Raw genomic sequence first — 21,129 nt, 5'->3', positions numbered from 1 at the left:
CGAAACGTTGGTAAAGAATTACAATTACCAGAGGATTAATATTACTATGCAAGGTAGTCACAGTTTATTTCTTTGAATCAGGTTTTTAATTGTAGGAAGTTCATTATTTTTTAAAATAGAACAAAATCATGATTTATGTCCTTGAAGAGGCCTTGCATTGACTGCATGCTGTAGCTTAACGTAATCTTCTGTCCACTTTAGGAATGTCCCCGATCCTATAGTCTCGTATATCATTAAGTCAAGTGTGCTGAGCATATGGCGTCTAATGCCTTACAAGTGGTCGGCTTTGTGCTGGGAGTTATGGCCTGGGTTGGAATGATCGGGACCTGTGCTGCCCCCCAGTGGAGGAAAAACAGCCTCGGACAAACGGTGATCGACAACACGTTGAGGTAAGCAATTGTGTTTTTTACCTGAGGCAGCGTTTTTTCACCTGGGGTCCAGTTTTAGGGGCCTGCAAGTGAGAAGTTCTTAGTCCTAAAGAAAAACCCCAAAAGCTAAATAGAATCCAGCGTAACAGGTGGACCCGTATAAATTAGTTAGTTTAATATATTTTTCTCTTTGTGTCACTTTACAAATCGCTTAAACGGGTGCGGGATTTGAACTTACGGTAATAACGGTCAAGCAGTTGTGTACCAAATGGTTTTCCCATAAAAAATGTTCCATTCGCTAAAGTGGCTTTGCGTATGTTCGAATTTGTTTATTTCAAATAATTATTATCTATGTGCAATGCCATATCATTGTAATATTGGCAACGAAACCGCTCTAGTATCGGACGATTACTTATACTAACACTTGACATCTAGTATCGGCGTAATTTCGATATTTTAGTTAAGTACTTCCCTATAGTGGTGATACGAATGATAAAATGCGAATGCGTTTAAGAGCAAGCTTTTCATAAGATTTAAGGTCATGTGTAAAGCGGATTTGTTGTGAAGTCACTTGTCAATTCAGTTTTGGCAATTTGCTCAATAAGCCTACATGTCTGTTTAATCTTCGCCCGTGTAAGCGTGATAAGGTTCAACCTGCTTAAGCTATTTACGACGCTAGTAAATTAATCAATATGTGGAGAACTTACGGATTTTTCGTGTAGCATATAACGAACCTCTCAGTATAACGATTTCCATATTCTATTGGGGGATAAACTGTAGACGTCTCGTATAAGACCCTGTCCATTTATAGCAATAGTTTTTTAAACGTTGCAGGCCTTTACATATAATGGTTAATAAACTACTCCGAATGAGATTTTAGCGCTTAAGTCAAGCTAAGCTTGATTAAGTTTGTTTATGTGCTGAAACACTTTAGCAAACCCAAATTCCCGTCCTATACCCAAGTTAGCCGATCCAATGCCAAATTAATAAACGAAAATTGGACATGATTTGAGATCCAACGAAGCGATTTCTACCTAGGATAGTTAATTAAACTAGATAGGAGTAGATAGCTGTAAAGGACTAAAACGATGACGTCACACTATTGTTTTTTGTCCCTCAATTAGAGGTGACTAGGGGTGCAGACTCATAAACCTCTACAGCGCACCTACATACCATTCTACGCCATGTCTGAAATTTTGAAAGTTCTACGATACTTTTTCTATAATGCTTCGGACAAAAATCGGTCTGATACATGCCATTACAACCAAAAAATAATAACGGCAAAAACAAGATGTGTCCCGAAAATAAATTTTCGGCCCATATAATAAAAACATTGGGTTAACAACTTGAGGTAGTGTAACTACATAAAGATAAAGCAAAGGCCTAGTTTTCGACAAATTATGCTTTGTACGTTTCATTATAATCGATTGTTTTCAGCATGGCAATGACGTCATTTGGTGACGAATACGATGACGTTTTTTTTCGTAATAGAAATTTCAAGTTTTGAAAATGTCATTAAGTTACGAACTGGCCTGTAGGGTTCTTAAGTCTTTTCAAACCTCCTGTATTGTGAATATGCTTTAAAATTTACAAAGCTTGCTAAAGGGCTCAATAGTGTTTAACAAAATAAAAAGATTATTCGAATAAGTTTTATCTTACAAGTTAAACGTTCGTTTAAAAAAGTTAACATATATAATCGAGACCTTATTCTGCGAAACTATTTGTCAGCCGAGTCCTAAGTCTGAAAAATCTCCAACCTTAAGCCACAGTCTGCCACCAAGCTTTGACATTCCAGGGTCGGATTTACTTTTTAATTATTCACAAGTTTGCTTTAATGAATAAATTATCGTTATTTGCGCCACTTCTTTCGTGAATTAAACACCCCGTTCCAGATAAGATTGACGCTAACGATCCTATTTAGCTTTGATAAGACAAACACCTATTGTGGCTGGTTTAAATAACAAAATAATCTAACCAGACTATTTATGCGTATATCACATCCTTACTCCATAGGTCAGATACCGCACTGTCGGTTGCTAGTGTCTTTTACTGGCGCTCGATACAATTTAACTCACATTTTTAGAGTGTTGTAATAACTTAGGTCAGTGGCTTGACTTAAGCGCACTCAAGATGCTCATTTCAAAAGACGATGTTTTTATTAAAGAAGTTTTTTTTTATATAATGGCGTTATTTATCTTTATCGTTGCGTTTTTGTTATTTTTAGTTTGAGTTATTGCTCATATATAATGCGGACGAGTTTTAACAATTCTAATAGTTTAGCGTTTTAATTTTATTGTAGGAACTTGACCTGTTATTTCGTTAATCTTTTATTTGAAACACTTAATTTAAGCCTAAAATCTATTTATAAAACCTTGCGCAAAGCGCTATCCGCACATTTCAGATTATAGTCAATGTGTTTAGAGAGAATATAACTAAATCCATTTGCAATAAAACAATACTTGGCGCATTTTTTTGGACGTAAACGTTGTGTAACTTTTGTTTAAATTGCGCTGTGACTTTCCAGGTACGACGGCTTATGGTTGAGATGTAAAGCCTTCTCTACCGGACAAACACAGTGCGACCCTTACACCTCTTTCTTCATTGGATTGCCAGGTAAGTTTGACTCTTTAGTGCAACAGTTCCTAAAATTGGGGACGCGATTCTCCTAGGGGAAGTAAAGCACTCACCAAAAAAACATTTTTTTTTCCATTTTTCAGTATTAGATTTTGCTAACACGAATATCTCCTTTACCTCTTTTTAACCAATCGAACGTTTTTCTTATTTCACTTGTTACGTTTCCGAAATTACAGCGTAAAAACAGAAATAGGCTAGTCCTAATATTCAAACAACAACATGTTACAAACAGCTTTAAATATTCAGTATTCATAATGTACAAACAGTTGAGTTTATATTTACAAACCTTTTCCGTTTGAAGGAAGTTTTTGTGAGTTGATCGAGTTACCAGAATTGATATATATAGGTTGGCCAGCCTTTTCTTGTAAAAAATTACCATCTTATACGCTTTTGTTAATACTTATTTTGTAAATGGTGTTACTGTGAACTGCAGCTCAAAGTTGAACAACCCCTGGTGTAGTCAGAGGCATGCAATGAAACTTTATTTAACATTTATTTACGTGACTGGACTGTGAACACGTCAGTGGTACAGGGATGAGTCAGACCATGCCCTAAAACTGTATTTTTATTTTATTTTAACTAGGTTATTGTATTTTTTGCGTTCGAATCTCAATTATGTTGATATATGTGTTAGCTCATTTTAATCAAAACGTTTTGGTCCAAGACGTCGTGGGTCTCATCGCTTTCTCGAAAATGAAAGTTTTGGCAACTTAAATCTTGTTTTTTGCTTAACGCGAATCTTTAAACGGTAACTTTTCTATATTTTAACTTAGTAAATGCAAAAAAAATTGCCTTTCTCGTGCTTGATTTATGTTTCATGTTTTAGACCATTTTGATAAAATCGCTGAAGCGTAAAATGCGTCTTACGTGTTATCGCACTTTAAACGGAATAAAGACGTTTTTTCACTTTGCGCAAATCGACAATTCGCCCTGCTTAGGGCTACTCAGGAAATAAAAGTTTTTTGATAAACGCTAATTTAATGACGTTTATAGAAAGTAAGAAGCTACGAATGCGCAAAAAATAGCCTAAGTGCGACATGTTACCTCGAACATTAAAGCAAAAGGTCTCAAACATCAATTCTTAATTAATATAATTAGAAAATCGTACTTTTTTTTCTTATTCTAATCGTTATCAGCATTTTTTGTGTTTCTGTTTGCCGGTGCGAGGATTTTTTGTTGCTACGCAACGGCACCTTAGGTGACGTCAGAATTTTTTATGCATGACGTCATTAAACTAACCGCTGGTCGATATTAGTGGACCCGTTAACCTAAATTACTGACGTGGCCTTTTCTCTGCGGTGATCGAAGTTAAATGTTGGCAAGAAAAAAAGAAGAGAGAAAGTTTTTAAAAATTGAAACAGAACAAAATAAATAAATTTTTAAGTTTTGTCTGATCACTTCTTCAAATTTTACTGCAGGGCTGCGGAGTCGGTTAAATATAACAGGAGTCCGACTTAAGCCTATACTTCACCCATTTACGTAACTTAAATAAGGTGGATATTCAGCAATCCACTTATAAGGGTGGCATATAATCCATCCACCCACAATACATTGTTTAATACAGTGTTTTTCAACCTTTAGTTTTATTTGTGAAACAACAATGAAAGGGTTTGTGTATTAAATCCGCATGCCTAAGTCTTGACCGATACAAAATAGATAGCTCTAGCTGCAATGAACCCACTATACAAGACTATATTATTGTACCTGTAACGAATAAGTGGGCGCACCAGCTTATTTGATTACTGTATTACACATAAGACATAAAATATTATGCACCATTTTCGTCCGCTCATTTATCCGCATTACGATTTTTTTCATCCGCACAATTGCGTACCATCCCACGGGTTGAAAAGCACTGATTTAATAGTATTCAATCTTAATAGTATGTATTCCACCTTTACAGTTAGTTTCTAGTTTTCGTCGGAGAGTTTGGGCTGTAGAGTAAAAACAACCCGAGTCCGACTCTACAGCCTGTATTTTACCCCTTTACTTTCAACCATAATGGTGTCCTTTACCCTCTACCCTCCCACAATACATGATTGTAAAATATGCAACCCTATGCTGTTTCACTTTTACGATTTACAATATTGGCCGACCACTTGCGCATTTCGTCCAACAAACTTTTCCGAATGCGTCGCAAAAAATAAAGTTTGGGAACCACTGATCTGATGCAATTATGTCAAACCTGTGCCAGGGCTACGGAGTAAAAGTCGGGAGTCGGAGACTATAAAAAACTACCCTAGTCCCAAATGAAGGCAACCAACTGTACATTGTAAATCTGTTATAGCAAATAGTGTATTTTCCAACCGTACATTGTGGGTGGATCAGTTATATGACACATCTATGAGTGGATTGCCTAACATGTAGTTACATAAATGGGTTAAATGCTGCGTGTAGTGTCAAAGCCGGGTTATTTTAAACCGACTTCGCATCCCTGCCTGTTGCTCATGTAACACTCTGGCTGTACTGTATTTGATTTTACGACTGTTTTTTTTTTCTATTTTTTTAATTTCAATCGGTTAAGCAATTCCGTTATCGTATTCAAATTTGGCACTGCGCATGCGCACTTGCTACTCTGGTAGTCAAAACGTCCCTTTGTAACTTAAACTGGGTCCAGCGGTCCCCGATTATTCCCCTAGTGCAGGGGTGTCCAACATGCGGCACGCGACCTAATAAAAAATGGCACACAAGCCCTCCAAAAAACACTAAAATTGTTATTTAGCCAATTGCCATTGTTTGTTCACAATATAAAACAATCGCGGCAATCACGTCAACCAACAATTACTTCTAATATAGTAACTGTGTGGACTGTGGAGGCTAGCATTCACATAATATTATAAAGCTTGGTGTAAAGAAACAAAAGTCAGCTCACCGAGAGACACTTTGATGTAGTGATGCGCATTTCCAATAGACAGTTTTTTTTCAAGTTTAAATAAACGTTCTTATTTTTGGTAAAAAAGCGCTTTTATGATTAAAAAGAATTGGTTCGGTTACGAAACTTTGGCACGGGAAGAAGTTATGAGATAAAAATTGGCACGCCGGCATGTTTGAGTTGGACACCCCTGCCCTAGTGCTATCCCTTCGCTTAACACATTTTGTGCTGTCCTGTGAAAAGTAAATTCCCATCATAGCTCGAACACACTGAGTGTCACACGATTAAGGTGGTAAATCCCGGAGGTATACGTCACATGTAAAGTCCATAACCCGCACCAGTGTGACATGAGGTTCTGTGCTTGCTTGCTGTGCATATTGTCGTCCTTGCCAAAAAATCGATAAATTGTTGGCGTGAGAATGACTTAATATGGCGGATTTTACCACGAGTCGGGTATATTTAATGAAATTCTATTTTGTGCGATATTGAAATATAGCTCTTGAATCTGTTTTAAATTAGGAAAACTTCCATACTTGAGAAACGTTTTCGCTTCACAATGATTTCGTTTCATATCCAACTTTTGCGGTAATGAAATGCTTATACAGGTATTAAATATTCTGCAACATATGAATGAAAGACACACGCAAACATATGTGTATAATAACATCTGTGATCTAGCCCCTCGGAGATCACAGATGTTATTACACACATACGTTTGTGTGTGTCTTTCATTGATTGATACGGACTGATGATCCCCCAGTGTGAAGTTGCTTGTGCTAACAAAATGTGCAAGTATTGGCGCATGGTTGTTTCTCGACTCGCTCCTCTCTGAGCCTGCATAGCTCAGTTGGTAGAGCGACGGTCCCGGCTTGACCGGAGGTCGTGAGTTCGAACCTCACTGCAGGCCAGTTGTTTTTCTGGCTTGCTCTGCTCGGCGAGTCTGCGATGGCTTTTCGGTGTACTATTCTGCAACATGTCATATTTATTCGAACTCACTGATAAGAGATTATTTTGCTTGTTAATTATTATACCAAATTTCGATTTTTGTACTAAATAACTTAACGGTAAATATCACAATTGCTCGTTGCTTATTTCTACTCAAAACTATAAAAATAAAAATATTTTCAAATTTCAAGCACTGCATTTGCGGTCGAATCGGTAACAGCATGCAATCAGTAGTAAATACAAAAATACACACTTCAGAATCATTCTGGCCGCCTAAAAAGGCTGTTCATGACACTCGAGTTAAGTCAAGAGGCTATAGCAGCATTTTACTGATGCTTAATCTATCGATTCTGCACGTAAATCCCACGTCGTGACCTTTAAAATACATATGAGCAACAAAATTAGGGCACCACATAGTCTTTACGTTTTTTAGCGCGCACATGTAACATTTTTTTGCCTTCACTTGGACCACGGTAGGTAAGAAATTGTCAGAGATGACGTCATAAATATGTTTCGGTTCGAAAAATGTGAAAATAAAATGAAGTCTAAATCAGTCAGTGCAAAACCGTTTTATTTTTAATTAAACTGCTTTCTTTGAAAAAATGATTACTTTTTAAATATGCACAAATATTTCAATTAGGCCTTCATGGACCCCCTAAAACTAGTTCACGGACCCCAGTTTAAGAACCCTTGCGTTAAGACAAGCAGAAGAAGTTCGCTGTGCATCTCCGTGAAACAGCTTAACGGTTTCTGGTTTCAAAGATTTTATTTTGAATAAAGTTAAACGATTTAATGTAATCTTTAACAAAAAATGCAACAGCACCAAATGCAGCAATGCGATTCCGATGCAAAATTACAAAGAAACAAACTTTTTACAACAGCCGAAATAATACTTTCATATTAAGTTTTTTCTTCAAATTTTGCCAAAATAACACTCACGCATTATATTATAGACAGGCGAACTTACATTCGCTCAAATAGGTTCGAATTTATTCGACTCTTGTCTTTCGCAAAGTTTTTCTTGCTCAGAACCGATTTCAATAAATCTAACCACGAAACTCCTGCATATCAAATTAAATGGCGATATAATTTTCTATTAATTTTTCTCAACTTTGTGTTGCGCACCCAAATGCTAAGCCTAAGTATTCTCTAATGAACTTTTATTCTAACAATGCGGTAATACTGGTCTTCCACTTTGGAGCCTTTAACAGTTCATTTATCACAGATTGGAAACCACTGGGTAACATTTGCATACGATTATAACTTACCGGACTATATTTTGTCACAAAGAACAAGTAAAAATGTACCAAAAAAACGTTTTGACTCCCATACTTTTTATCCACTTTTTATTTCGTTTTTAGGCTGATACCTCAGTCGGTAAATCAGGGCTTTAGAGTCAAAAAACGAACAAAACCCAACGTATAAAGATTCTTTAGATAAAAAAAGATCTTTACCGTTTTTTGCACTACATGTTCCTCATTTAGGGCTTTGGAATTTTAGGAAAATTACTAAACCGCTCCAAATAGAAAATTAAAAATCTATGTAGATAAAAAAATAGTAGGCCTACTTGAAAACAATAAATTACTTTTTTGGGGGTTGTTACCAATTACTTCGTCATCAAATATTTTACGTGTAAAACGAACAACACCCAACGAGTGAAGATTCATCAGATAAAAAATTGTTAAATTTTACCTTTTACCGTCCGCGGGAAATAACCCGACCCGTGAAACAATATATACACACTTTTAGTTACCACAAATTTTTAATTTTATTATTTTCTATCCAGAGGTGCTCCAGATATGCAGAGCTTTGATGATCTCGTCAATAGGAATTGGATTTATCGCCACCCTTGTCACAATATTCGGCTTGAAATGCGTCAACGCCGGTTGCGGTACGGCCAAGGTCAAGTCAAGGATATCTCTCATTGGCGGGCTGCTATACGGAGTTGCAGGTAGGAAAAATGTTTCTTCATTTATCATAAGCGCTTATCAGCACTATAAATCAGGGCTGGCATGTTCTTCATCTAAGAAAATAGTTATTCTTATTTCTAAGAAAGAGTGCTTGTATACATTTATCCAATAGTTCTTACCTTTAGCAGCTATTGAAAATAAAATCTTCCCCTTAGAAAAATAGCACATGTAAATGTGTATATGCACGTTCCAGTTCCTTATTCTTAAGAAATGTTACTTTCGTCCTTCTTTGTAAACGCACTCTTCGTTATTAAAGTTATAGTTGTTTTAAACCTGCTAGATTTAGTCCTAAGGTCGATGGGCAGCCCTGTAAGCCATACAACTGTAATATTGGAAAAGTTAATAGCGCACAAAGGCTGAGACTGAGATTAAATTTACCGATTTCGTATTTGTGTTCATTTCACTGAAACGTTTGCATGTTGGTGTCACATGGTGTTAGAATATAAGCGGTGTCTTTGCACGTGATCTTTGGTTGTGACGTCACACTATAAACGTCCCCCAAACTTTTTATTTATGTAACCAAACGGTAATTTTCTGAATATAATTCATGATGAAGTCGAAACGGCTTGAAGAGCTTTCAAACGATAATGAAAATATTTTTGTTCTCTGTATGGTTTTTATGCAAAACACCACCAAAAAACAAAGTGTTCTGTTGGTACCAGGGCTGGGGAGCCACCGTAAAATAGCATTAGCTCCGGCTCCAGCTCCAGCTCCGGTGCCACCAGTCACTTATTCAATGGCAAGTTTTAAAAATTGCTTTTGGCTAACTAACGTTGGAGATGGAACAAAATATAATTTCTTAGCTTTAGCACCACAAATTGAAAAATGGCTCCAGCTCCAGCTCCGGCTCCCCAGCCCTGGTTGGTACTGTCACTTTTACAGGGGTATGATTTTCCAGTTTAGCCTACAAAAAGGGTGTATAGAATACCTGAATATAAGTGTTTATCAGGGCCTGATCATACTTTTTATGGGCGTTATATGGGTCATTCAAAATAGAAACACAATAAACCACAGAAAGATTTAAGATAATATACACAAAAATAATTTCAACCGGGCCACTGTTGAGGTCTGAGTCGTCTGACCAACTCGAATTACTTCATTAAACACTGAGACACCATTGGAAATCTGGTTATGGAAATTTATGTGGTACACCTTTCCTTAGTGCCCTAAGCACATGCTGATTTTGCTTAATGCGTAATACAACATAAAAATTTTTTTGAACATAAAACTCGCAGTTAAAATGGTAATCCACCCCCTGGTGTTAATGGTCAATGATCATGTGCCATGTTGGTGGCTCCAGTAAAACAAGTGCTCTAAATTGTGCTTTGTTATCAATACTCACACGCTTAGTTATTACTTATAAGCAGACTTTTTTTTGTCTTTAATAGGAACTAGAAAAAAATAAGCAATTGAGGTAACCCTTACTTTCCCTGCACCACATAAATATATAAGGCCCGCGCTGTTCGACAGTAAACCACCAGAGCCTTTTGTAATAATAAAATATTAATGTGGTTCGTGATCTTTAATTCACAGCGTGTTTCCTAGGGTAAATATCACTAGTCCATTCACAAATGACAGGCTTAACTTTAAACTTTTACACCGAATATAACTGAGTTAAGTGGGTAACATGACAGACAATTTTCTTTGCATTGCTGTAATGCGGCTACTTTGAAAATTAATATATACCAGAGCTTGGTTTGTTATAAAAGTAATATCCCCGCGGTCTCTATGTTAGTAAGTCAATCGCGCCGCCCAAACGTCAATTTCTTGATATAGATTTACGACTTCGTCCGAGGTTCATTGATTTTTCTGTTCTGCTAATAGACAGTTGACACAAAATTTAATAAGTTGTTTGCCATAACAGCGCAGGGATACTGTGCAATTTAGCAACGTTAGGAAAGCGTTTTTATAACTTTTGTAAGGTGTTACTTTTAAACTACAAAAGTGATGTAGATTAGTCGTTAAAAATAATTACAAATTTACCACCGAAGTTTTACCTACACAAAATGCTGGTACATTTATCAAGGCAAAATATTTAGTCTTGGGAAATATGCACTCATAAACCTCAATTTTTTTTTTTATAAATTTCGCCTTATTTTTTCAGGGATTTAACAGTAGGATAAATGTGCACTAAGCTTTAAATGTGTAGGTTTAGCGCTATTTGTTAAACAGACTTGTTAATTGTAATTACTTCGCGATCGCTATAATGAACACGTATAAAGTGAAAAGGTCATTCTTCGAGAGAAAAGTGTGCGATCCAATTTTAGGAAACAAGCTCAGAAGCAAATAAGGCAACCTTGTAAACTTGTTCAAAATCGATCGAAAATCGATGCTGGTTTAACGTTAAGATTAGCATCACGTATTAGCCACAAAACGTGCGTTGCTGAAATGCTAACAAGGTCGTGCTTATTAGTTGGTGGTTCCAATGGTATGGGGTTCCATTCTCACATAAATATCATGATTTAGCGTTAATTTCTAAACCCTCTCTTGGAGTTAAAGAAAAAGCTCCAAAAAGTATTTTACTCATGTTTTTAACTATGAGTTTTACTTGTTAATATACGCGCCAGCGGAGCAGTGATCGACTGGCTAAAACCTGCCGCCGGTGGTTTTGGATTCTATAAAGATACACCTTATTGTTAGATTAGACAACGTGCCTAATCTTGCTGAAGTCAAAATTTTAGATTATTTTTTTTTAATCGCGTATTTGCACAGTTATACTTTTTCTAAATAATTCCTTTCGTTTTGTGCATTGTAACCTGCTCTGTATGATCCCAGGTTTTTTTTAAAGCAGACGTCTTTAGCCTAAAAATTGTTTGTTAACTCTAAATATAAAACCCTAATTAATGTAAAAAAGGCGTTTATATACATGTTTTTATAAAGGAAAAAAACTGTAAAATAGGTTTAGAACAAAAAATAACAGCAGAACATATTTCAAAACAGATTATTTATCATGTAAAATTATTTATAGTGACACAAATGAAACTAAATCTAGCGTTTTTAAATTTGTCCGTGGCCGACCTCAAATGTTCTTATGGTTGACTGGTTGAGAACTTCTGCCTTAGGGGGAGTACTTAGAATAGTGTTTTGGGTGCTTTGTACAATTAATTTAAGAAATATATTATTACGAACGCATTGGCCTTTCCGTGATGTATTTAAACTCAATTTAAGTTTAAAGTCTACGTGTTTGATGACGTCATAACTGGAATATCCGACCGTCGTCCATTCAAACCTAAAAACTGCTGCTAAAAAAGGATTTAAAAATCCCAGCTTTGCGTAGAAACAAAACACTATAAAATTTCCCTGATTTGCCGGCCAGTTTAAAACACATATCCACACGGTTTTCCCAATCCTAACCACGTGACAACTTACAGGCGGGTGTAATGCAGCCACCGTTTACTTCGCCTACTTCTGGGCGGCCGACGAGAATTATGACGTCATGAAGGGATTTTACGTTGCCATGGCGTCGTCGGTGGTCGGCATGATTGCGTCATCACTGCTCGTCATAGGCAGCGTGACGTCGTGCGCCGATGACGCAATCGAGAAAAAGTCGTCGCGGACTTTCTCGTTCCGACGCGGTTCCTATGACAACCGGAAGTTGGCGCGCAGGGAGGAGCGACGCGCATGCGCACTGGGTGGCGGCGATGACGTCACTAGTAGGCGCCCGCGCTTGCATGATGACGTAATGGCGGGCAGGCGTGGCGGAACGCAGAACCCGATGTTTATGGCCGATTATGTTTAGGACCATTTTCAACTTGTCTGGCAATGAAACGCTTGTGTATTGCTTTATTGAAACTTTAATAAGTGGCCTACCTCAGGGGTCCCCAGTTTTTTTCATTAATGGCCGAATCATTGACAAAAATGATAGTTAGCTATGTCGCATCTGGCCTGCAGGCCGTAGTTTTCTTAAGATAAAAAAACGCCCCACCCTTTGGTCCAACCCGCCTGATACTTAACGTGCGGCCCAACCATTTATTCTTACTTTTAGTAATGCCGCATTTTAACAGTCGAACGCTTGTGCAGACCAATTTAAGAAAATATACCAGCCTAAAGGCGTACCATGGCAAGATACGGCATGTAAATTCAATTTGTCGCGCTTTCTGACATTCACTTGCATATTTGCGCACAAGTTCACTTTCAAAGATCGGATGTTTATAAGTTAAGTTATTTTATGACGTCACCCCTTCAATTTAGTGGGTTTTGTGGCCCATTCTGTTAAAAGGTTGGACATCCCTGCTTTAGGGCTAGACCAGTGGTTCCTTAACCTTCTAAAAATCCGCGCCCTCAATGCTCACGTTTTCAATGCGCTATGGAATAAAACAGCGTTCTCGGGACAATGAAAAACACAAATTTCAGCCGATTTTAATAATAATATCCAATCTTTACGCTTGTCTCTGCACTTAAAACTAATTTGATTTGGCGTGCATTCGTTCTGCAAAGCAAATAAACGCGACATGCATTAAATTAGTGAGCAGCGGCAACATTTTTTGCCTGTCTTACTAAATTATTTATTTACCGATATACGTCTTTAAATGCGGTTTAGTGTTCCGTATAGTAACGCACATTAATTGCAAGCTAAAGTGTTGATATCTAAACACTATAAACGACCTTAATGAGTTAATAAACAAAAAAACATGTTTCACGCTTTAAATTGTATGATAAATAAGTTAATTAATTGAATCGGAAGCACATTGTTCGGGGTGACATCTTTAATGATTAATGAAAAAAAAACTTTAAATACTCTATACAGTTGAAAATTTGGAATGTCACTCATTTTCGAATCGGAATTATGACAATCTTTCGCGTAACAATCTAGAAATTTTCTATCCAAAACAAAGCTTTCACCTAAAATATACTTTTTGGATTTTTTTTTAATTGAAATGCGATTAATGACACCAAACCATATCTAAAGCTAATTTCGACACGTCTGTAAATGTGGCTTTCAATGTTACACTGGTTTCCTAAATTATTTCGGTTAACAACGTTACGTTTCCTTTCTAGTGCGTAGTGTGCTTCATATATATATATTATATATATATATATGTTACTAAAGAGTGTTGTTGTCGTCAAGGTTTCCACTGTGTTGTGTTGTGTCTTGTAGTTTGTCCAACTTCAGCACAATTTTCTGTTTTTTTGCCCTATTACTTTCAAACGAACTATGTTTTTCATATAAGGGATATTGTCTGCATTTTATCATAAAATTACCACCATCTACCTATCCTAATTCACTGCCTAAACTGGGAACATTACATGATCGAACCCACTTAAGTATAACTGGAGTTGGTTTTGCGGTAATTTAATGTTTATTCAAATAACTTAGGGATCACGACACGGCTTCACATTTTAACGTTTTTATTCGAAATTCTGGCCTATCCAACAATCAGACTTTTGCTAACTTTTAAACAGGGCAAAACCTACAATCCTCTTTTCGAAAAGATCCATCGACCACCAGTTATTCGGGAGTCGGGTATTAATATTAATTCGAAAATTTATAAACAGGAAAACTTTCAAACAAACAGGGTAACAAATCGACAAGTTATGCCATGATGTGGACGTATGAAGTAGCAAACACCAAATAAAACCACAACAAAACCACACAATAAATCGAGACTTTAGTTTATTCCACCAGTTAGTTGTAGTGGTTGTTTCCAATATCGAGAGCACATCATTAACTTCGCTTTCGACTAGCAGAGTTGGCGCGGTCTGCGGCGACAAAAATACGATAAATCAATAAACAATAAAGTGCGGGACTATTGGCTTCATTGCGGCCCCGAAGCCGCTACACAATTTCTCCATCACTTTTGCAGCGAATTTCGCCGCGAACCGCTCGATGGTTTGCGCTGCTTTAAGCCTTTTTTCAACTCGGCCACAAACTAATTTCGCGGGGTTGCCGAAAGCGCCCTTCTCATGTCTGTAAAACAGTTGTTCTCAACCTGTTTTCTTTCGTGGCCTATTTACGTCGCAAAAAAATTCAGTGTCCCAATAGTTTTATGAAAAAAAAAACCTGCTAAATAGGTTTAGAACAAAACACAGCAGAATATTTTTCAAAACAGATTATTTATTCAACCGTGCATTAGTGAGATACTTGTTCCTTTTTATTTCCTCCCCAAGCCATTATTCCTGTAAAATTAAATATAGTGACACAAATGTAACTAAATCTAGCTTTTTTAAATTGGTCTGTGGCCCACCATTGAGCCATGGCCACTGGTTGAGAACCGCTATTCTAAACGAAAGCGACTTAAATCCTAAGCGACTCTCCAAGCTGAATTTTTGTGAGAGAGCAAAGTATTAATTAGACAAATATCGTAAATAAATTGGAATTTAACGATGCTCGAGAGCAATTTGAACAAATCTAATTATGCGAACTAATTCAACGGCGAACCACTACTATTGGACGATATTTTTCTTCCATACTAAATTTCCCTTGCTGAGGGGTTTGACATTTCAACCTAAGAAAAAAATTCAAAAATTCACCTGCAAATTCCGCATGAGACCGGAAAGGCAGGAAAGGCACAAAATTGACATCCACTACTGCCAAGTTAAGTTTTCACTCGCCCAGTAAACTGACCCCGTGAACGAACCCCGTTTCCCGGGTAGATTTTCTAGATCTTAATTATTTTTTTCAATATTATCAAACGGTTGTATTGTATAGGATAGGAAGAATATGAAAAACCTTGTAAATCCTATTTTCACGCATGCATGTTTTTAACTGTTGTCATCCAGGTCTGTACAAAGTCGCATTATGTGTTCGTATTAGTTGACTTGATTCTTCCAGGTATTATAGCTTTGGCACTTTTTAGAACTGCAATTTTAACCCTTCTATACCGCGTGTTTTGCTTCGAATGATGTGTTAATCTTATGCGTATACCGTCATATTGCATGCTTTGTTGCAATAATTGGTGTTACCATCATCAAACTGGTGTTGGTTTGCACGTTAAAAAGAAGCTGAAAAAGAAGGCCAAGGTTTATTTAACTTTACCAATTTAGTTGTTGTGTGACAGTTATATTACAGCAATACAGTTATAGCAATATAGTGCGAACTTAGTGTTGTATGTGATATCGAATCACTGACATGTAAAAAAAATCAAAATAGCACTGTTATGTATGCAGAAAGTTAAGTTTACGATACAAAGTGTAGTAGCATATCATGGACAGTTGTGTTTGAAAGAAAGTATAAGCTTAAAAACATAGACTCGGGCGGTTAAAGCTTGAGATGAGCAGTTGAATTAGCCCCCACGAAAAGTGTTTTAGCCCTTGATCAAGGTCCTCGTACAAGAACAGAAATAATTAAGTTTTGAAATAAATCATCTTATTTAATTTTGAAGACCTTAAAAACAGCAGGCACGAACCTGATTAAAAACTGGAAATTTGGCAGTCAAATTAGCCTTGAAAATATAGTTTAGCTTGACATGAGCTTTGATATGAGCTTTTTAACAAACAGGAACGAACCTATTTAACCTTAAAGCGCCAAAACTTGACAAAACCGTAAAACTCAGCATTGAGATTAGCTAGCAAAATCGCTGCGTGCCTTCGATCGATCGCCAACATTTAGTGATTAACTGCCCCCCTCCAACAACCCACCGGGGACCAGGCGCCTGTGACGTCATAAAGCCTGGAAGCGTGCATGTCTAGCGGTGTCGTGACGTGTAAGTTCATCTGTGTTTGTTTTTTGCTGTTTTTGGGAGAAAATTGCGACAGAAATTGAGTTTTTCTTCGCTTTTTCTTACAGCTATTCTTAATGGAGCTGCTGTTTCGTATTTTGCCCACGGAGTCGTCCAGGAATATTACAACCCGGTGTTGGAGGAAGATTACCCAAAGTACCTCAGATTTGAGTACGGATACGCCCTGTTTATAGGTGAGTGATTGCTTTACAACAGCTGGTTTTTAGGTAGCTTTAAGCTGTAGTTTATTGTGATTTCAGTTACAGAGCTTCAAAGTGGTTTGGTTTATGTTGGCACTCTTAATCCTTGCAATTCCTACAGCCGTTGTAATTATTTTGATATTCCGCGGCCCTATAAAAACTTAAGCCCACGTTTTATATCTAACAAGAGACGGCATAAAACACGCTATATTATTTATCGAATAATTAAGCATAACTACAGAATAAATAATAATGATGACGATAATAATGTTTAAAAAAACCTAAAGACTAATTCTCATTGCGGACCCTCTGAAACTGATCTGTTTGTAGACGATGTATACTGTGCGCCGCGCAATGATTGCGCTGGGTCATATGACAGCGAGTGAATATTATTAGGCGAAATTCGTGTCTACATGAATCTGCCCGTAAACTTGGCTGCCTTAGTCCTACTAGTAACAAGGATTAGTATACAGTTAAGCTTGAAACCGTTTTAAACACTTTTATGTGTTGCCCCTGTCTCGTTTATTTATATGCTAGTACTTTCATGTGACACTGACCGCGAACGATTCTATCTCCAGGACTGCTTATAAGGCCCCCGCAATTATGAAAGTGGCTTAAAAATTGAAATTTGCACGCATGGAGGAGTTAGCTTGTCTTTTTAAAATTAACAATCTTATCGTTTTACGTGCCAAACTTGAGATAAATACTATTCAAGTAACACTGTTGATCTTTGTACGAATCGCAAGAATTCAAATTTAACTGGTTTGAAATACACCTCCCCCGTTCAAACCCACATTTTTTCCTTTTTTTACTAAACATATGCGACGTATATAACCTATGCTTGTATATGTTACGCCAGACAAAACATCCTTATCCCGGCTTGTTAAATCCTGAAGATTTACTTCAGCAGAATTTGCCTCGCACCCCCAAGGGAGGTGTTAGGTCTAAGAAAAAACTAGTTTACCCTGAGTAAAGTGAGTTTTTAACTCTTTATTTCTTCTAGGTTTTTCAAGATATTTTTTTCGACCAACTCTAGTTTTGCAAAATTACATATATTCTAAAACGTAATAAGAATATCAAAGCCCATGCAGAAGTCAGTTATTCGAAACGTTTGAAATGCTAGCTACTTCTGTATGGGCTTTGATATTCTTACTACAACACCTCCAACCATTATTGTTTAAATTGCAGGTTGGGCCAGTCTAGTGGTCGGGGTGATAGCTAGTGCTCTCGTGTGCGGTTCCAGTGTTGTGATGTTGGCCCGGAAGACCCGCTCTCCCCCCTCTATTACCCCCCACATCCACGAACTGCGCCCTGTTCCCATCGTACCCACCAACAACATACCGGCCGAACACGTACCGATGCAGATGTACAGAGGAACGCAATTACCGCAGCCCAGAGATTCCATCAACGCGAGACAGGTAAAAAAACTACTCTTTAACAAATCCCTCTGACACCCTAGGCCAGTTCTGGAAAGGGTGCAGCCAGCAAAAGGTTCAATACCAAAAAAAACATTGTTATTATATTTTTGTACAAGACTGATAGATAAACTGGACTAGGGTGTCAGACGCCAAAGTACGTAAATGGGGGTGTTTTGATAGATACCAAGTAACAGTTTATCTCTGTGCATTGTTTATTGCTAGAAAAACGCAAGTTCGGGAACAAATAGTTCGAAAACACCCATTGGTGGGGTCACATTATTAACTGCGCCCGTATGCCACTCACACACTCCCAGTGCATACATACATAAATAGTTAATTTAATGACATATATGTTCTTCTGATTTCAGGTGCGGATCCAGCACCCGAAAGACGCGGCTGGAGGTGTCGTCGGCAACAACGGGATCTCTCGCCAGCAAAGTTCCGCCTCCTCTGGCACTAAACCACCACCAGATGTGGCACGAGCGCAGCAGCAGAAGCGAGCGAGAAATCAGCGGCCGCGAGACGGCGCCAAAGAGAGGCAGAAGTACGCAACAGAAGGAAGAAGGCCGGAACCTTCGACGAGAGCTAAAAGACGGAGGAGCTACGAAGAGGACGACATGCGACGGTCAAGGGGGACTCCAGGTCAAATGAAGCAGTACGTTTGACGTGGGAAGCCAGTTGTTGTCTCACCTGAAGGGATGCACCGATGCGGCGCCATTTTGTGTCAAATGACGCGGTTTGCGTAGGTGGTGTACCCACCCAACCCCGTTCGAAAAAGCGTAATCTTTTTTGGCGAAATATGCCCCTCCCCCTGAATTATGTACATTTATGGCCTATGGCCTATTGAGGTTTATACCTATGGTGGGGTTGCCTTTTAGATATTCCCCACAGTTGTATTGTACAGTGCTGCTGCACGACGTCTTCTCCCGTTGTTATGCAAATGTGCTGATGATACATTGAGATGGTTGTTGGGCGCGCATATGATGATGATGATGTGTTTTCTATAAATTAATAATAATAACACTCACATAATATTAGTGGTTGAAGTAAGAATAGAACAAGCTTACCTTCCAGCAGTGGTGTGAGAAGGGGTTTTAACGCTGTGTAAAATTAGATTAGCTTTGGAATCTTCTCCCCGCATTTTTCGTCTTCAGAATGTCTTTTTGGGGCAGATTTCAAATTGTCATTGTTTGTTGGGGTCAGCAGTTTCTGTGCACAGCTAGTCGATGCATGCTTTTTGGTCCATTTCTTTGCATTCAGGGCAAACATTGGTCGGTCGAACTTGTATTCATTAGCCTGAGAACAACACAAACACAGCTTAGCTTATTTAAAAGATAATTAGGCTTAAGTGTATCTCTATCACTCACAATATCAGCCATTAGCGGGTCATCTGGGTTGGGTTCGGATAGCAAAAGTTGAATCGTTGTAAGAACAGAACTAATGTTTAAAGATGGCTTCCAAGCTCCCTGTTCACAAAAAATAATCAGTATTTCATAAAGTTTTTATTGACACAAACCTCATTGCGATATCTCAATCATTTCACTTTTTAATCTAAAAATACCTGAGGTGGCATTTTTAAAGTGTCCAGACAAATCCTTCCACTGGCGTCAATGTTGGGGTGATAGATAGGAGTTTTAAACTGGACATTTGGGGGTTCGAAGGGGTAGCGCTCTGGTATTGTGATGTCAACAAGAAAAGTTCCCCCATTGTAAGGAGTCCCCTCTGCACCAAGAATTTCTAAAGAAATTAAGGTATCTCATGAAAAGAAATTGAAAGCGGGCTAAACAATAGAAAATATTTAGGCAATATTGATGTAATTTAAAATACAACAGGGATTAAATAAAGCTATATTCAGAAGATATATTCCATATGTGTTTAAAAACAATATTTAGTATTTTGTATGCTTCTACTATAGCACTACAGTATATATATATATTTTCGATGTTAAAAATGAATAAAAAGTTATTCGAACATTCATTGTGCTCCAAAGTATACATATCAGTTTAAAAGATGTACTACAATAGTGCACATTTATTTGGGGGTTTCTTAGGAAAGGTATGTATATTGGTGTAAAGTGTCATGAAATGCATGTGTTAAAACTGTGATCAAGCCATCACAGACTAATCGAATCTGTTTAGCAATTCAGGACATGTAGTTGTTTTTCTCGCCTGTCCTGCTTGCATCATACATTGACAGATTTAGTGAGTTTGTAATGGCTATTCGATGTAGTAACTTTGGATGAATTGCATTCTGAGTCATCATAGTCGAAGGATTTTACCAATTAATAGTTTAACCGATTTCATGGCAAGTGCGCCCCGAAAAAATCTGAACTGCACCCGGAATATGTAAAACGATTGTGCTGCACATGCGTTTACAGTGCAATGTATGCAATACAGAGTGCATCTGAAAATCATAAAGTGCAATAACCAATTCAGGAGGTGTACACCTCACACATAAAACAGACTGGGCGCTCTTTCACTATCATACGTGAAAATTAAAAAAAAAATTGTCTTCAAATGCCTCGTACCACAACACATATTGTTTGGTTGAGGGTGGGTCAAAGTTATTATTAATAATAAACATAATATTACTTGACCCACCCTCACCCAAACGCTAACCCGCACCCTAACATAAACAATATGCGTTGTGGTAAGCGGTATTATTATTTTTTTTTTGCATAATTTTTCACGTACAATAGTGAAAGAGCGCCAAGTAATGCTTGTCCAACAAACCATGCCAGTGACATCATGTGGCAAGGTAGGATTCTAGACCAGCGCCAAAAGAAATGACTTGTTTACAACAGTTCACAACTTTCAAGAATTTTATACATACGAGCCTGAAGTGCGAAAATATCGTTCTCATTTTGCCAGCAAGAAACTCCAGGTGGTGGATTTTGTGAAAGCATCACAACCTCTCGTTTCATGCGAAGTGTCCGCTGCATTTTAGTAAGCTCCTAAGCACTTTATTCATATATAAATCAGTTAAATACTTTGTTTCAGTTGTTGGACACCTGTACAATAAAAAAACAATTGTTTAACAACAACAAAACTCACTCCCGCCAAAT

The 21,129-nt window shown here is 37.6% G+C and overlaps 2 protein-coding genes and 1 non-coding gene across 3 annotated transcripts; 2 read left to right on the top strand and 1 right to left on the bottom strand.

The window, feature by feature from the left end:
• The first annotated feature begins 255 nt into the window (after positions 1 to 255).
• LOC146157558 (claudin-7-like) lies at positions 256 to 19,057 on the top strand. The gene is made up of 6 exons (XM_083388252.1): positions 256 to 389; positions 2,893 to 2,981; positions 8,606 to 8,770; positions 16,516 to 16,641; positions 17,836 to 18,065; positions 18,434 to 19,057. The coding sequence occupies exons 1-6, from the start codon at positions 256 to 258 to the stop codon at positions 18,728 to 18,730; spliced, it is 1,041 nt and encodes a 346-aa protein (XP_083244378.1). The 3' UTR covers positions 18,731 to 19,057.
• Positions 6,707 to 6,781, top strand: Trnaa-ggc (transfer RNA alanine (anticodon GGC)). Its single transcript has one exon. It is a non-coding gene; the product is annotated as a tRNA-Ala (tRNA).
• Positions 18,275 to 21,064, bottom strand: LOC146157557 (ubiquitin-conjugating enzyme E2 T-like). The gene is made up of 5 exons (XM_083387196.1): positions 20,898 to 21,064; positions 19,627 to 19,802; positions 19,433 to 19,531; positions 19,133 to 19,361; positions 18,275 to 19,066 (listed from the first exon to the last, which is right to left on the bottom strand). The coding sequence occupies exons 1-4, from the start codon at positions 21,004 to 21,006 to the stop codon at positions 19,176 to 19,178; spliced, it is 570 nt and encodes a 189-aa protein (XP_083243322.1). The 5' UTR covers positions 21,007 to 21,064; the 3' UTR covers positions 18,275 to 19,066; positions 19,133 to 19,175.
• Positions 21,065 to 21,129: the final 65 nt, after the last annotated feature.

This window comes from Ascidiella aspersa, chromosome 4 (assembly GCF_963924565.1).
Source record: "Ascidiella aspersa chromosome 4, kaAscAspe10.2, whole genome shotgun sequence".
Classification (NCBI taxonomy): Eukaryota; Metazoa; Chordata; class Ascidiacea; order Phlebobranchia; family Ascidiidae; genus Ascidiella; species Ascidiella aspersa.
This window is presented reverse-complemented; position numbering and strand designations above follow the sequence as displayed.

Excerpts from the sequence above, each read along its gene's own strand:
- LOC146157558 (XM_083388252.1), top strand. The coding sequence starts at position 256 with ATGGCGTCTAATGCCTTACAAGTGGTCGGCTTTGTGCTGGGAGTTATG. Across the intron at positions 390-2,892 it reads GTGATCGACAACACGTTGAG|GTACGACGGCTTATGGTTGA; the intron begins GTAAGCAATTGT and ends GTGACTTTCCAG. Across the intron at positions 2,982-8,605 it reads TTTCTTCATTGGATTGCCAG|AGGTGCTCCAGATATGCAGA; the intron begins GTAAGTTTGACT and ends TTTTCTATCCAG.
- LOC146157557 (XM_083387196.1), bottom strand. The coding sequence starts at position 21,006 with ATGCAGCGGACACTTCGCATGAAACGAGAGGTTGTGATGCTTTCACAA. Across the intron at positions 19,532-19,626 it reads CTTTAAAAATGCCACCTCAG|GGAGCTTGGAAGCCATCTTT; the intron begins GTATTTTTAGAT and ends TTTTGTGAACAG. Across the intron at positions 19,362-19,432 it reads ACCCGCTAATGGCTGATATT|GCTAATGAATACAAGTTCGA; the intron begins GTGAGTGATAGA and ends TGTTGTTCTCAG.